We start from the raw sequence: 17,378 nt of genomic DNA on the forward strand, positions 1-17,378 counted from the left end.
TCAAAAACTGATGACGTACTATATGGTGAATAACAACATAATTAAAAATTTTTTAAATAAAATTTAAAAAACGATAATATCTGAAAGCCCTGGGTGTTTGAAACTGCTTTGTTCCCAGATAAGGAAAGAGAAATCAAATGAAACAATCTGAGCAGGGTGCCTGGGTGGTTCAGTTCCGTTAAGCATCCACCCTCAATCTTAGCTCAGGTCTTGATCTCAGGGTCATGAGTTGGAGCCCTGCATTGAGATCCACGCTGGGCATGAAGCCTGTTTTAAAAACAAACAAACAAACAAACATACAATTTCTGGGAAACTCAGGTCCATTGCTTGCCTGAAGCCAAGCAACCTTAAAGAGCCTAGGCTGGGACCCAGGTCACAGCAACTTATTAATTGCATAAAGGCCAACTTCACCTGGCAGATCCTCACCTGAGAGCATAAAAGGACATACTTTGAAGCAAGTGCCTCGAACCGTAAGTAAGACGGTGCCTTAGGAACTGCCTAACCTTCAATGAAGTGGTTGCTGATAAACAGCCAGGAGGTTGTCTGGGCCGGTGTACAAAAGCCCAGGAGGAAGGCCCATTTATGCTCCCTCACACACCAGCCATGCTCCTGATGTAATGACCCAGGATTGTGGTGAAGGACACTCTGTCATCATTGCCATCACATCATACTCAGCCCCAAGTGTCACCTATGACTGTGCCACCTAGAAATCACCTCCACACACCTTGGAGGACTGATAGGAGGGAACTTAGATAAGCATATGGAAATTAGTTCTATCAGAGAAAGAGAGGTGAACATAAGTGGTTAGGAGTGGCCAGGAGTGGGAGGAGGGCAGACTGTTTTACAAAAAGAAGCATATATAAGAGAAGGGTTTTAGAAACACTCCATTTTCAAAACGGGGATCTGTGCATGGGATCTGTAGACAGGACAAGAGAGAGTGGGATGGCCTGGTTCACCCTCCACCTCCTGAACCTTCTCTGGGCTGTGGCTGGGACCAGCACCTGGACCCAAAGCTCATGCTGTGAGTATGGTAGTTCTTCCAGAGAGGTCAGGGAAGCAGCTCCCCCAGGGAAAGGGGGAAACCTCACACACGGAGGTCTGCTGAGGAGAAAGTGATTGAAAACAGCAATCACTGCAGAAGTTCAAAGTAGATGAGTCAGGGTGAGTGCGTGCTTCATCTTTCCTGGTCAAAAGCATAAGTTCTTGGAGAGGCAAGTCTACGCATTTTACCTTAAGAGAGATCAAAATACTGGCACAGGAATGATGGCTGGTGGCACAAAGAGAGACGCTCAGAGCAGTTCCGACCAAGTGCCACTGCTAGGGGGATGTTGGTACTTGCTGAGGACAGGTCATATCCCAAGTCTTCCATATTTTTCATGTAAGACTAAGAAGAAAAGAGGGTGCCTGGCTGGCTCAGTTGGAGGAACATGCAACTCTTGATCTCAGGGTTGTGAGTTAGAGCCCCACGTAGGGTGTAGAGATTACTTAAAAATAAAATCTTTTTAAAAAGGGAGGCACCTGGGTGGCTCAGTCAGTTGAGCATCCAACTCTTGATTTCAGCTCAGGTCATGATCTCAGGGTCGTGGGATTGAGCCCTGCATTGGGTGCTGCTCTCAGTAAGGAGTCGGCTTATCCTTTTCCCTCTGCTCCTCTCCCTGCTGGCCCACAGGTTCACACACACTCTCTCTCTCTCAAATAAATAAATAAAATCCTAAAAAACAAAAAAGAAATAACTTTATATTTTTTTAGGATTTATTTATTTGAAACAGAGAAAGGGGTGGGAAGGGGCAGAGGGAGAGGGAGAGAGAGAATCCCAAGCAGACTCCATGCTGAGCACAGAGCTGACACAGGACTCGATCCCAGGACCCTAAGATCAGGACCTGAGCTGAAACCAAAAGTCGGACACTTAACCAACTATACCACCCAGGCACCCCCCCAAAAAATTAACTTTAAAAAAAAGAGTGAGAAAAAACTACAAGGAAATCAGTGATTTCTAGGAATGTGCTAGAAATAATATGAAATGGCCATGAGCCATATTGCTTGAACTTCCTAAATGAGAAATCACTTTGATAAATATAAGGGTTATTTGAGAAGATGTTGGGTCTAATTGGCCTCAAAAGAAAATCTCAGTGTTTTCTCCATCTCTCTTTAATAATCACCTGCTCCCCCCAAAAAATAATCACCCCCACAGAGGGTGTCCCTGAGAATACTAATGCTAACTAATCCCATCTTCTAACAGAGAGATCGGGAAACATGTTTCTGAGATGAGAGAGAGAGGATTAGGGGTTTAGGAAATGGCGTTTCTCTTCTCTTCTCTTCTCAGCTGTTCCCCCAGCACAGCAGCCCTTGGTTAATGGCATACAAGTGCTCATGGAGAACTCTGTGACCAGCTCAGCCCACCCAAATCCCAGCATCCTGATTGCCATGAACCTGGCTGGAGCCTACAACGTGGAGGCCCAGAAGCTCCTGGCTGACAAGCTCATGGCCAGTGACACAGCCGGTGAGAAGTCAGAGCCGCTCCACATGCTCCCTGATTCTCCAGCCCCAGGTCCCAACTCTACACCCCCCCCCCCCCCCCCCAATGCCACTTGCGATTGTACCTGAATCACCAAAGCATCTTTCCCTGTGTACCTGGAAAGAAAGATGTGTGAAGTGAGAGCATTTGTAGAGTTGGGCAGGAGAGCAGAATTAGCTCTAGGCCAGATGTAAAAAGAGCGGGCTTGCAGCTCTGGCCCCACCACTTACCAACTCTGTGACCTTGAACAGGCCGCAGATCTGGACCAACCTCACTTCTTTGTCTGCAAAATGCAGATGATTCTAATAACAAGGACACTAACAGTAATTATAACAATGATAATAATAACCAAATCTCTGTTCTGCCTACCTCACAGGAGTTGCCTTGAGGATCAAGTTAGATAATAAAGTTAAAATTATTTTCAGGTATGAATTTGTATGGGTGCTCTTGCTGCTTTAGATAACAGGGATTCCTGATGAAGTTGTCAAGTCACACAGTGGTCACCAGATTAAACATTCCTTGAGCATTTTTCCATACTTCTTTCCTTAAGAAAAACCAGATCAAAAAACTATCTAGAGGCACCTGGCTAGCTCGAGGGGTGGGGGTGGGGGTGGGGGTTGTGAGTTTGAGTCCCACGTTGGGTGTAGAGATTACTTAAAAATAAAATCTTTTAAAAAAATTATCTAATCACCTTATTAAAAAATCAAAATGATCTGGACAAGAAGCAGAGAGCTCAGCCCTGGCCCCTGGCACACTCTCCCCCTGAGAATACCTTTGTGACTGTTTTGTTCTCTCCTCCACAGACCTGACCATTGGTCAGCTCGCCCTTACCATCATGGCCCTCAACTCCTCCTGCCGAGACCCTGGGAATAAAGTATCAATTCTACAGAGACAAATGGAAACCTGGCCACCTTCAAGTAAGACCTCATCAGAAGGGAGGGGAGAGTGAGGCAAATGGTCCTTCCTGAGAATATTAAACCTAGAAAGAAAAAGATGGGTGAGTGGAAAGTAAGGGAAGAGACACAAATTACTCAGGATCCCTCAGATAATCCCACAATGAGATATTCACTTTGATTCCAAATGAACCAGAGAAGACCACTACCTGGGGACACAGACTTACACCATCACCCGAAGACAGCTATCCCTTTTATTCTCTTGTCCTGCTAGGTAATATTCTTATTCTGAGAAATGTTCAAGTTAGCTTTTGCCAATATGGAGTCTTTTTGGACAGGTTTTCTAGAAATTTCTACTTAAAAGATTTGACTTTTACCTTTTTCACGAACGTCCTCATTATGGTGAATGTTAATCTTACAGAGACCCTCTGTCCCCTTCCCAGGCCCCAGGGCTCCAGCTTCAACCTTCTATGGGCCCAGTCTGGCGGTCCTGGCACTGTGCCAGGAGAACCCAGAGACAGCCCTACCCATAGCAGCCCGCTTTGCCAAGTACCTGAGGTTCAGTTCTTCCCCCTTCAATACGGGTGAGTTGGTTGCCACTTCCAAACACTGCCCTGAGCTGGGAACATCAAGGGCATTCAATGGGGGAGGTAGGCAGGAGGGGAAAGTGGGAGGGGGAGCTTTCCATGGAGGAGGAGTTGAGGATCATGAAAATGTCTGCAGATGGAAGGCACTTAAGAAATATTTGTTGGACATGTGAATTAAGGAATAAATGAAGGGGAGACAGTAAAACAAAGAATCCAGGACAATACCTGAAATATCTGACAATGACAGAATCTCTCCTGGGAACAATAAACAAGTCACCCAAGTCAGCGGTTATTCCCAGGCAAATTCTTAAATGATTAAATCAATGTCTAGACTCAGTCTTACTCTGAAACCTCTTCTTTTTAAAGATTCACTTATTTATTTTAGAGAAAGAGAGCAGGGAGAGGCGCAGAAGGAGAGGGAGAGGGAGAATCTCGAGCTGACTCCACACTGAACAAGGAGCCAGACACCGGGCTCCATCTCACGACCCTGAGATCATGACCTGAGCCGAAACCAAGAGTTGGATGCTTAACTGACTAAGCCACCCAGGCACCCCTGAACCCACTCTTTTATTACTACTGATGATCCCCCTCTCCTTCCTTCCCAATGTTTCTCCTTATAACATCCTGATATTCTCTTTCTAGTACACAGATACTCTCTGAACCCTAAACCCACCATGCTCCTCCCCTTCAAGGATACACTGGAACCATGGTATTTCTTCATTCTGTAACCTTATGGCTGCTTGTGAAGGGAAGCTTTTTCCCCTACAGCACCATATCCTTTTCTGTCCACCCTTCTGCAGATCATGATACCAGCTCTGAATAACACCCTCTCTGAGGACATTATCATGTGCCCTTCATTCATGGTCACCTTTTCTCCTTTGCCACTCTCCAAGCAATAGCATATCTCAGGTTTTCACCCTGTTATCCACTCTGCCTCTGCAACCTCTCTCATTTCAGGCAAACTCGCTCATTTCAGGCTCTTTCAGACCAATAATCAAGTACTCTAGTACCCTCCCTATGGCTCAAGAGCAGACTGGCCTCTATTTTCCATCTGGGACCTCATGCATTACCAAGGTGCCTGTCAGTTCAGGAGATTTGACTTCTTGGCCAACAATGGTTTCAACAACACTGTCATCCTTAATGAGGTTACACAAATTCAGGTGGAGATTACAGTAGGGAGGAGAAGATCAGAGAAAGAAGTTATCTGGCAAGCCTTTCATTTGTTCTGTCTTGTCCTGTCAGAGCTTGCTCATTCAGTCCACATACACTTTCCCATGCAAATAATGAAAATGACCCTGTGCTGGGTGCTTTGGGGGGTGCAAAGTTCCCACCATCCAGGAGCTCACAGAGCACGGTAACAATAAAACAGAGCAGAGAGTGCTGAGATTGCAAAACAGGTCCAAACAACACAGGCTAAAAAAGTTCAGAAAAGAGGAGCGCCTGGGTAGCTCACTCAGTTAAGCATCCGACTCTTAATCTCAGCTTGGGTCTTGATCTCAGGGTCGTGAGTTTAAGCCCCACGTTGGGCTCCATGCTGGGCATGGAGCCTATATTAAAAAAAGGTTCCGAAAAGAAACTGCACCTGTGGCACTGGCCAGACCAAAGAAGGTTTCACTGAGAGGTGGTGATGGCCGGGCCTTCAAGAACCAGTGACATTTTTAAAAGATAAACACTGGGACAAGAACAATGAGATTGACTAAAGGGCCAGTCTACATTAATTAAAAGCATGAGCTGTGGAGTCATATAGATCTGGGTCCTGGCACTGCTAGTTACCAGCTGTGAGGCCTTGGGCCATTACTTGGCCTCTATGAGCCTCCATTTCTTTATCCCTTCAATGGAATTAATTATAGGTCCTATTTCACAGTCCTGAAGAATAAAGGAGATAATGTAGCTGGAATACAATAAGCACACAGTAAATGTTAGTCATTCATATTGTTGTGGTGATGGTTGTCTTACCCACTCCCCGCCAACCGTGCTTCACAGACACAGGAGCGATGGCGACTTTAGCCCTGACCTGTATGTACAACAGGATCCCAGAAGGTTCAGAGGAAGGTTACAGAATTCTGTTCAGTCGGGTACTAGAGGAAGCCGTGAAGAATATCAGCATGAGGATCAAAGACAATGGCATCATTGGGGACATCTACAGTACTGGCCTTGCCATGCAGGTGAACACACCACCCATGCTCTTTGTGGGGTCCATGCCAATATGATAAGACTGGATTGTAGGATCAAGAGACCAGACTTCTCCTAAGATCTTTGAGAAAGATCAGCCAGTATGACTTGAGGTAGATTCCCTGTAGTGTTTGTCTCAGCTTCTCTACTGGTAAAACGCAGGTGTGAATTCCTCCCTACCTCATAGGTGAAGTGTGAAAATAAAACTACATGAATTATTTTCTCTTTCTTGGAAAAAATAAATAAATCCCAGAAGCATATCAGGTTATTACTGACAATGATCAGTTTGTTCATAATAATTATAGATTGGTGAAAATTTGACGTATAAAAAATAAGGATACTAAAATAGGTCCTCAAAAAAATGGAATTTTCTGATTCCATCTTGCCAGTCACGTGTTCTCTTTTCAGCCCTTTATCTTGATCCAGAAAATGCCAGCTTGCATTCAAACTGATTAATGAAAACAACTTAAAGCTGACTTGTCAAGCTCTTTTATACTCTTGATCTCATTTCAACCTTACACAGTGCTCTAAATGGCAAAACCAGGTGTGTCTGGTACCCTGTCCATACTCAATCCTATGTTTCCCTCGTACAGATACCCAGGCTCAGATTCCATAAGATGCTGCTTGATATATCTCCAAGTGCAACCCCACCCCACTGATTAGGGCTGATTAGGGCAGCATCCTCCCTTGGAAGACATACTAATGATAGTGGGGAGAGATAACCAACTAGAATCGGAAATTAAAGGGTCATCTGTGGCCAAATCCTCTAGTCCAAACTGAGAAGTTTGTGCTCCAAAGTCTCGAAATGCCTAATGTAATGTAGTCATAGAAAAACTACATTATGACCCTCTCAACTCCGAAAGCCCAGGAAAGAGAGAACCATGGCCAGCCCCCTAAACCTAACACACCTCTGGACTAGTGGTAGAGAGAAATCCTTTTGGGGAGAGAAGCAGAGACTGGCCCTGACATTCCACACATTAGAAATTAGCAAAGGACATAAACAGACTAGAAATTAGTTTATGTTAAACATAAAAGTAAATACAAAATCCCCACTCCACTGTGCCATGTACTGGAGCAACTAATGAGAACAATGTCAGCTTCCATGTCATGTCAAAGTGAATGAAGTTTTGCCATGGAAAAAAAAGACTGTTACCAGTCTTTGAATCAGGCTGAATCATCTAAGAACAATCCTGGGGCTCAGGTCTAGAAAGCCTTGTGGAATATCAGGGGCAGTCTGGAAGGGATATAAGGTGGGTTTTATCTATGACTCAAAATAAACTTGCTTCTCCTTAATGCCAGCCAGAGAAATGTTTGCTTTTGCTAGTTTGGTTTGTGAATTCTCTTTGGGATTTTATCACCCACAGGGTACACTCTGATAAGCTGTACCTAAGAATTAAAGCTTTATTTATGAAAAGGCAAGACCTCATCCTTATCCTGATATCACAGGTCATATGGATTTCTAATCAGTTAGGATACATAACCTCTCCCTACTCAAGTTATGGCACATATCTAGAGTTTACCCAAATAGCCTGAAGTCTGAAATCACCAGATATCTAATACACAACTTTTTTTCTAATTTAAAATGTTCTGGTGTGGAAAAGCAAAGGGCTCTCAAGATGTCACAACTTGAGTTTGAATTCCAGATCTGCCACCACTGTGGGCAAATATTGAATTTCTCTGAATTTCACTTTCCCCATAAAAACAAGGTTGTAAAGGTTTTTTTGTTTTTTTGTTTTTTTTAATCACAAGCATGATGTGGTGCTCGGTAATTGTTCACGATCTCTCCCAGCAGAAGAGTGATATTAAGCTTCCTTTTCAGCCTTTATTCATCGTCTTCCAGGATTTCAGTGCCCTTCAAGCGGCCTAGGCCACCTACATGGCTTCTCTAGGCACTCAGGAATTTCTTCTCTTCCTTCTATCAATATTCCAAAACCTTCAAAATTCCTCTTAACTTGGGGATTTAACTTGGAAAAGGATCTGATAAACATCTTCGTGCAAGGTTATTAATGACTTCTCACAGGGTAATGTGTTATTCCTCTCTAGAGTGTTGGCATTGGTAATGTTTTATCCCAAGGGGATACATCTTGCTTTTGGGATCTGAGAGGTGAATATGGCAAGTGAACAAGATCTGGCTGCTGTGGAGTACCTACCTAATGCCCCTTATGCCAAACTACCCTGTAAAGTGACCTCTGGCAAGAGCCAGAGGTTGTCAAAGCTAACAGTGATGGTCATGCCTGTCAAAACTGGTGGTTCATCAACTGCCTTCGGCTCACAAAGCCATTTCTGACTCGACTCTCTCTTCTCTCATTTCCTATTCCAAGCTTCAGGTGAATCAGTCACCAGCAATCTCAAACCACTGACATACTCTGAGGGTCATAGCACGCCACTAAAAGGGAGGGAGGTGGTAATGATAGCTTATATATCACACACTACAAAATGCTTTTGCTTATTGTCCCACATCTGAACCTCAAATGGACCCACAAAGGTAGGCATAAATTATGATTTCTATTTTACTCATGTGATATAAATCTCAGCAAAGGAGAATGACTTACGTGGTGCATTAATCAAGAATCCTCTTGCAAATAATATAAAACCCAAATAATTTTGGCTTAAAAAAAATGGGGATTTACTATTTCACATTATAAACTAGAAGGTCCAGGGCTAGATTAAATGGTTTGAGGATTAAGCAGAATAAAGGACTCAAATTGTGCTTTCAGGCACCATTCTTTTTTCATCACTCAGCCCTGGTTTTCCTCACTGTCTCCTACTGCATGGCTTCTTCGAAGTGACTGAGGAAGATGGTCCCAGCTCAATGCTTACTTACGTGGTGCCAGCTGAATACCCCCAGCAGGAGAGAAAGACATGCTTCTCTCTCTGAATGTTTGTATGTCAGGGAAGGACACTGGCTAGTGTGTGTGCCCACTAATCACTGTCACCAAAAGGATGGCACTCTATGATTAGCCCAGCACAGGCCATGAGTCCACCCCTGTGGCCAGGGTTGTGGAGCCTCTGGCTGATAGTCCTGACATGATCACAAAGAATGGGAGGAATCCACCAAACGGTGTTCAGGACAACATAAAACAAAAGAGCACTACCATGTTTAGATGGCCAGATGACCCAGACTAACTAACGGTGCCCCTGGAGCTTGTGGGTCTCACCTTCGTTCTACATCCAAGAACTGTTTTATATACACATGCTATAAATATAACAGCCCTAATAGTGTTCCCCATATCTGATTGGTGCACATATATTTGTTGTGTGACTGCTATGTGACAGACCTTGAGCTAAGAGGTGGGGATGCAGCAGTGAACAAGAACGACAATGTCCCGAACCTTGGGCAGCTCAGTGTTGGATTCTGTTTGATCCCCAAGATTAGTGATCAAGTCTATCTCTTACGAAGTTTATAGAGGCCAACTCTCAGCTATGCCTAATCAATCTCTCAGTCTCTCTCTCTCCCTCTCTCTCTCCTGTCCCAGGCTCTCTCTGTGACACCTAAGCAACCTAACAAGGAATGGAACTGCCAGAAGACCATGGACACAATACTTAAGGAGATTGAGCAGGGGAAATTCCACAATCCCATGTCCATTGCCCAAATCCTCCCTTCCCTGAAAGGCAAGACATACCTGGATGTGCCCCATGTGTCTTGCAGCCCTGGTAAGAACTCTTTAACATCTGCCTTTCCTTATGTCATGAAGTAGCAACTTATGCCACTAATAATATGTGGATCGATTTTAAGTGGCATATAGGCTGGTTATGTAGGCAAAGCCACATCTGCTATCCATCCCCAGGTGTTGTGTGCTAACACACGGCCATGCCAGCCTGCCCTCATAATTCAGCCCCCACGTCTACGTCATTCGGTACACATTAAGTGAGCACCTACTATATGCATAGCGTTCGGTGAGATGCTGGTGAAGAGGGGAGGTCCACGCTCCTAGCAATCAGATGATATATAACTTCCTTAATTCACTTGACAAATACACCAAAAATTATGCAGTATCTTATGATATCTGCTCTTTACAAGGTCAGGAAACAGATATGTAGACAAAAACTACAACATTTGGAAGAATGAAATACGTATTAACTAGACATAGAAGCACATGTGGTGCATAGCAAAACAAGTGTGACCACTGATCTGGTCTGAGAGACTTATGAGAAGAACAGAGTTGTGTTTAAAATCAGACTTGGAGATCTAAATATGAAGCCTTGGTGCACCTGGCACATCAAAGGAATGGGCTGGAAACCAGGCACATTACCTTTTTATTTTTAATATCTCTATTTTATCCAATTAAAAATATAATACAGGGATACTTAAAATTCAAACGTTGTAGAAATATGCAGGAAGAAAGTGGGAGTCCTGCATAAAAATTTTATCACTCCAGAGATAACGAGTCTTTGCAAAGATACCTCTTCTTTCTAATCAAATACTAGTATAAAGTACTGTTTGGCTTATGCTGCATGGACTTGCCTAGATAAGCAGAGATTACTAAGCTCCTTGCCCATCTCGGTACAGAGTCTATAGAGACTGCAATCGAGCAGCCTGATCCCAATTACACCAAACACAGCTGCATTCACCCAACTCCTTAGGCTGCTTCCCAGTGATTTTCCAACCTTGACAAGGTGGCCACGGAGTCTTTCCTAGGATTCTACACTATAGTTGCCCAGGTGTTTTGTTAAATGGTCTGAAACTTACTACCTTTGCTTACTACCTTTGTTGCCAAAAAAGCCCACAACTCCACAGAACTCAATCATGTAAAATACATGACTTAGGGCTAACCATCCTCCCTTCTGGTTATAAATTCTTTTAACAAAACTGATGTTCACTATAAAACTGGCTGTCAGCTCTTCAGCTACGAACAATTCTCTAGAATGGAAATGAGAGCTTCATAGATCACACCAGTTCCTCAGAACAACCCACAAAGGACACAAAATCATTGCCATTTCTTGAAATGTTTTTTTTAGGATGAGTTGCCAATAACAGATTTTTGCACCTGTAATACAAACCCCATAATCTTCAACAAATGTGGCCTCTTCGCTCTTCACAGGTGATGAAGTGCAGCCAACTCTCCCCACTCAACCCAGCCGTGTTCCCACCACAGCCTCCAACATCACCGTCATATACACCATAAATAACCAGCTGAGGGGGGTGGATCTGGGCTTCAATGTGACCATCGACGTTAGTGTGAAACGTGGATCAGTGCTACTTGTTGTCCTAGAGGAAGCGCAGCGCCGAAATTCCATGTTCAAGTGAGTGCTGCAAGCAGCGTTCACCATTCTCCCCAGACCCCTCCCCAATTCCCATGCTCTCCCTCCTTCCTTCATTTTCTTACTTTCTTTCTCCTTCTGATAATTTAACAGATCTTCATTGCATCACCCCTTGAGAAGCCTGCAATCTTGTAACTAGCATGGCTCTCAGGAAAAATTCAGTGACACAGTCAACATATGATGGAGTTTTACAAACAGGAATTCAAAGGGGGAGAGTCTGCTGTGGGTTAGAGTAGTCCAGGAAGGTTTGTGGCTTCGGACCCCATTTGAGGAATAAGTACTGTAAGGAAGATAGGGGAAGATGGTATTCTAGGAAGAGGGAATGGCTAGAATGAAGCATTCGAGACAGGAATAAGCAAGGACTTCAGGGTCAGTGAGTAGACCAGCTTGACTAGAGAACAGAATATGGGATACGGGACTGAATCAAGTAACGTATGGAAGAACAGACTGGGTGATATTGGAAAAAGTCTGAAAAACTGAGATGAGATCGGGCTTCCTATTAGAGAAAGCATTGCAAGCTTTTAAGTAAGAAAAGTCATGTTGTAAAACGTTAACTGGTTCAAGAATGGGAGACAAGGAGGAGACCTGGGGCTTGCCTGTGGTAATGAATCTGGGAGGTGATGAAGACTCCATCTAAGATAAACAGACTCACACCAAGGAAGATGCCACTCAGCTCTGTGAGCACTGGAAGGGGGGTGGGGCGCAGAAAGAGAAGCTTCCAAACTTTTGATAGGAGTGTCAGGAGGAAAGAATGTCTTTCAGAGAAAAAGACTTAATTCCTTTAGACATGTCTAATTGTGGGTATTCAAAACAGAAACATTAGGGAGGTTTTGGAGGTTTAGATGAAGACCTAGAAAAAGAGGTCAGGATAGGCAAAAGAGGCTGGACGGTCATCTGACAGAGGTGATGACCGAAGTTGAGGAACCGTGCAGAGGTAGCAGACAAGCTCCCAACAAAGCCACAAGTCCAGGGCACCTGGCTGGCTCAGTCAGCAGAGAATGGGACTCCTGATCTCAGGATTCAAGCCCATGTTGGGCGTACAGCCCACTTTAAAAACAAACAAACAAACCATTATCTATATGCCCACTTTACAGATAGCACCATATAGGCCCAAAGAGGCTAAGTAACATTCCTAAGATCTCATGACGTGTAACTAATAGAGTTGAGATCTGAACCCAGACTTGACCGTGAAGCTCATGTTCCTTCCACTGTCCTGTCGGCAAAGGGCAGAATAGAGAAGTAAATCCCAAGAAATAAAATTAAACCTTGGGATGTCTTCATAGTTTGCAAGAAGAGGAAGCAGTAGAGAAATATGGAGAAGACTAAGCTCATAGGAGGAGCAGAGGAAAAATGCCAGGTCCTGGAAAGGAAAAGAGGAGAGACATTCAAAGGAACGATGACATGACCCAAATTCTGCAGAGCAATGCCAGAGAGAAAGATTGACCAAGCCCAGGGAAGTGACAACTGAGTGGTATGCGGAATCTATTCCACAGGATTGGGTTCAATACATTATACCTGCTGTTCACAGCCCACCTCCATAAGTTCCCTGACTTCCACAGACAGGTCAGGATAAAAGTTGCATTTCAAGAATACTTAGTTTTCAAATACCCTCTGAATATACCTTACTACTTCTCTGAGCTTAGCTTTAATTTTGCCTGATTTTTCTTTTTCTGACTGTGAATGTCATAAATACGTATACTAGACAACTGGGGGGTGATGCATAAAGAACAAAACAAAGCACCTCTGAAACTAGTAATACACTATATGCTAATTAATTGAATTTAAATAAATTTTTTTAAAAAGGAACAAAACAAAGCACCTATAGTGTGTGCACAATATAATCGCTGTTGACATTTCTTTATAATTTTGTAGGTTTTCTTCTTTGCATCTTTTTTTTTTTTAAAGATTTTATTTATTTATTCACAAGAGACAGAGACAGAGAGAGAGAAGCAGAGGGAGAAACAGGCTCCCAAGGAGCAGGGAGCCCGATGTGGGACTCGATCCCAGGACCCTGGGATCATGACCTGAGCCGAAGGCAGACGCTTAACCATCTGAGCCACCCAGGCGCTCTTTCTTCTTTGCATCTTATAGATAGTTGTGATCCCTCACATGGATGGGATAGTTATTTCGTGTAAAATTTGTGTCCCACATTTTCACTTAACAATTATTGCACGAGCATTTTTAATGTCACTTAAAATTATTGAAAAATACAGTTTCATCACAGCAAAAAAAAAAAAAATTCAATCTTGGATATTCATCCCATCACTCATGTAAGTATTCACCCATTGTTGGGCATTTACATTATTTTAAATTTGCTTATTGATAGTTTTTTTTTTTTTTTTTTAAACTCCATTCATTGGGCGCCTGGGTGGCTCAGTTGGTTAAGCGACTGCCTTCGGCTCAGGTCATGATCCTGGAGTCCCGGGATCGAGTCCCGCATCGGGCTCCCTGCTCGGCAGGGAGTCTGCTTCTCCCTCTGACCCTCCCCCCTCTCATGCTCTCTCTATCTCATTCTCTCTCTCAAATAAATAAATAAAATCTTTAAAAAAAAAAAAAACTCCATTCATTTTAATTTCATTTACTTGCAAGTGAAGTAACCTCATATCCATTAGTCATTTGCAATTTTTCTTTTGAGCCTGGTTTCATCTGATCTCTAAAGCACTTAGAATGTCCCTGTCCCTTCACCTTACCTCCTTATTGACTGACCTAAATGAGGTTAATCACATATGATTTTATTCTTACAGATTTGAAACCACGATGACATCATGGGGCCCTGTCATCTCCTCCATCAACAATATTGCTGAAAATGTGCATAATCGGACATACTGGCAATTCCTTAGTGGCAAAACACCTTTGAAGGAAGGTAAGAAAAGGAAAGGCATTTGGGACTTTCTTCCATAGTCTGTGGGCTACTTTCTTTCATTTCCTTATTTAATTAATTCATTCATTTAATCAAATAACTGTGAGATTGTATGTATATATATGAAACTTGTGTATACAGTGATGCCACATACATGTACATACACATATATATATTATGAATATATATACAGTGATTCGATTGAATGATAGATGATGGGTAGATAGAGGTAACCATCTACTCTGTTCTCTTAGATAGAGGTATTTGCAAATGACACGACAGATAAAGGACTGGTATCCAAGATCTACAAAGAACTTCTCAAACTCAACACCCAAAAGACAAATAACCAAGTCAAAAAATGGGCAGAAGATATGAAAAGACATTTCTCTGAAGAAGACATACAAATGGCTAACAGACACATGAAAAAATGTTCATCATCATTAGCCATCAGGGAAATCCAAATCAAAACCACACTGAGATACCACCTTACACCAGTTAGAATGGCCAAAATGGACAGGGAAAGAAACAACAAATGTTGGAGAGGTTGTGGAAAGGGGAACCCTCTTACACTGTTGGTGGGAATGCAAGTTGGTACAGCCACTTTGGAAAACATTCTTTAAAATTTTTCGCAAATACTGAAATATCCTCCAAGTTAAAGAACACTGTGTGTGGTTTTGTCGAAGGATGATGTTCCCTAGTTAAGGGAGGCCTGTACTGGCCTTTTTATTTTTATTTTATTTTATTTTATTAATCGGCACAATGCAGGGAGATGTGAAGCCATGTAAAGTCACAGCAGAACTGAGGCTGTGGCTTTATAAGATGCTTTATTATCCAAGATTTCAATGGGAGAGATGTTTTCTTAGAGTCTGTCAGGTACTTAACAAAATCTGGCCAGTCAGAATTTGTTGAATTGCAGCAAAGCATGTAATGAAGACCTTGAGGTTACACAAGGCTTGGTTAGAAGCCCCTTCTCTTACTTACTAGCTGCATTAAGCAAGGAATGAATCTTCTCAGAACCAGTTTCCAGAGCTATAAAATAGAAATAGTAATAACCATTTCTTGGGTTAGTGTGAAAAGTACAAATAACATGTTTAAAATGAGTAAGTTCAATGTCTTCTGCATTCACAAATGCTAAATATTAGTATTATTAGTCCTTCTACCACCTGCATCTCAAGAATTGCCCGGGAACCTAAATCAGGCTTATTCTCATGTCTGCCAATTACCCTTCTTCTCTGGGGAAAGAATGGTAAACAGTCCTCTGACATCTAAAACATCTGGGCCTGGAATTATCTTTCTGATGCCCGGTGACTTGAAAGCTAATCATCAGTACTGCCATCATCTAACTTCTCTGCCCCGAAACACAAGAATTCTCAACCCAATGCCCTTCCCTATTTTTTGCAAAATCTTCAAAAGTGAACATGAGTTCCTACCTTGAATGCTGTAAGTTCGACTTAACTAAGTCGTTTTATTGCACAATAACTATGTGCCAGGGACTATATTAGGCATCTGGCAGTCCTTATTCCTAATCCTGAAAATGTCTCTTCAGGGTAGATATTAGTGCAATTTAAGGCATGAGGAAAAGGAGGCTCTCACAATTTAAGGGGCTTGTCCAAAGAGATGCTCCACATGGCAGCTCTAAGCCTAGAAACAAGGACTCCCTAAATCTCAATCTCATGCTCCTCCATACTAATCAAGCTGCCCATTTCACTCAGGGATGATTTTACTCCTCTAACTATGGGCTGGCCCTTTGGGAGGTAGGGGTGGTTACATGCACCATGGCCTCCTCATGTTCTTCTCTGCTTGTTTCCAGGAGTTGCCGACTACAAACCCTTCAGCCATGAGCACATCACGGCCAATTTCACAAAGTACTAAGGACAAGGTGGGTTCAGGTCCTCTCAAACACCTCCAAAGGACGGTGGAATTTTTGTTCACTTTATTTCAAATCTATGCAAAAAAGTGGGTATCTACAATGCTACCATACTCCTGGTAAAAACATGGAAACCACTATGTAGAATAAATGATTCAAACTTCCCTGGAGTCTTAACATCTGTGACCCAAGAAAAAAGGTCCAGCTTCTCAAGGCAATGACTGCCAGTCATTGTTTAAACCTAGGATGAGGGGAGAAGAGAGAGCCCCGGTGATATTTTTGCAGTTCATTCTGATCTTCTCAATTAATTAAACAACAGATTCCTTTATTTCTACAAATGAAGTGATATATTTTTAAAACTCCTATAAAAAACCCTCCTATTTTTGTTTCTTATACCAAGTACTACTTTTCAAATCACTTAATGAAATGACCAAAATTTTTCATATGAGACTCCCAGATGGTTTAGAACGAGATAAATGATGTTAATACTCTCTCCTACCATTTCTAATATTTATTCTGGGTAAAATTAAGTTTAAAATGTATATTTTTATATAATTTATATATATACACATTTAATATATAAATATAACTCATAATTAGTATATAATATAAAATTTAATGTATTTTATATGTTAAATATAAATATAGATCTAAAATCCCACCCCACATAAAACATATATATTTTACACATTAAATAGAAATATAGATCTATAACCACACCCTAAATATATATATATTTGAAAGAAAAATTAAGCTTCCAAAGACGATCATAAATCTAATCTCTGCTGGTAGGAGTCAACATTGGTACTGACTTTCTGGTGAAGGACATGAAAATTGTATCAAAAGACCTAAAATATACTCAACTTCAACCCCCAAAATCCCAATTCTGAAAATTACACAAAGGAGAGAATCATAATAGGGCACAGATATACAAGAATCAAAATGTGTGCTGAGGCAATCAGAGAGCAAACCTTAGAGATGCAGCTTTAGTATACTTCCTAATACTGACCCCAAGGCAAAGATTCACCTGCCCCGTCACAGGTCTCCCCCTCCAAGCTGCTCAGAGTAAGAGCCTGCCCTCTGGTAACAGGGGCTCCTGGGAGAAGGAGATGTGAACCACCAGCCCAAGCCCTCATCCCAAACATATCTATTAGGTACCTCACTGTACCCCCAGAAAAAGGCCAGCACTGTACTGTGGTAGAAGGCACCCTCCAGGAGTGTG

The 17,378-nt window shown here is 42.4% G+C and overlaps 1 protein-coding gene across 1 annotated transcript; it reads left to right on the top strand.

Annotated features, from left to right (window-relative positions):
• Positions 1-942: 942 nt before the first annotated feature.
• Positions 943-16,161, top strand: LOC118026188 (cobalamin binding intrinsic factor-like). The gene is made up of 9 exons (XM_035028942.1): positions 943-1,021; positions 2,324-2,500; positions 3,319-3,432; positions 3,852-3,992; positions 5,979-6,160; positions 9,644-9,821; positions 11,210-11,411; positions 14,174-14,292; positions 16,100-16,161. The coding sequence occupies exons 1-9, from the start codon at positions 943-945 to the stop codon at positions 16,159-16,161; spliced, it is 1,254 nt and encodes a 417-aa protein (XP_034884833.1).
• The last annotated feature ends 1,217 nt before the right edge of the window (positions 16,162-17,378 follow it).

The sequence above is a fragment of the Mirounga leonina genome, unplaced genomic scaffold (assembly GCF_011800145.1).
Source record: "Mirounga leonina isolate KUSES-001 unplaced genomic scaffold, KU_Mleo_1.0 Mir_220863, whole genome shotgun sequence".
Taxonomy (NCBI): domain Eukaryota; kingdom Metazoa; phylum Chordata; class Mammalia; order Carnivora; family Phocidae; genus Mirounga; species Mirounga leonina.

What these genes read in the sequence shown, in the direction of transcription:
- LOC118026188 (XM_035028942.1), top strand. Translation starts at nt 943, where the DNA reads ATGGCCTGGTTCACCCTCCACCTCCTGAACCTTCTCTGGGCTGTGGCT. An exon ending in TTCTTCCCCCTTCAATACGG is followed by an intron (nt 3,993 to 5,978) that starts GTGAGTTGGTTG and finishes CGTGCTTCACAG; the next exon opens with ACACAGGAGCGATGGCGACT. An exon ending in CGCCGAAATTCCATGTTCAA is followed by an intron (nt 11,412 to 14,173) that starts GTGAGTGCTGCA and finishes TTATTCTTACAG; the next exon opens with ATTTGAAACCACGATGACAT.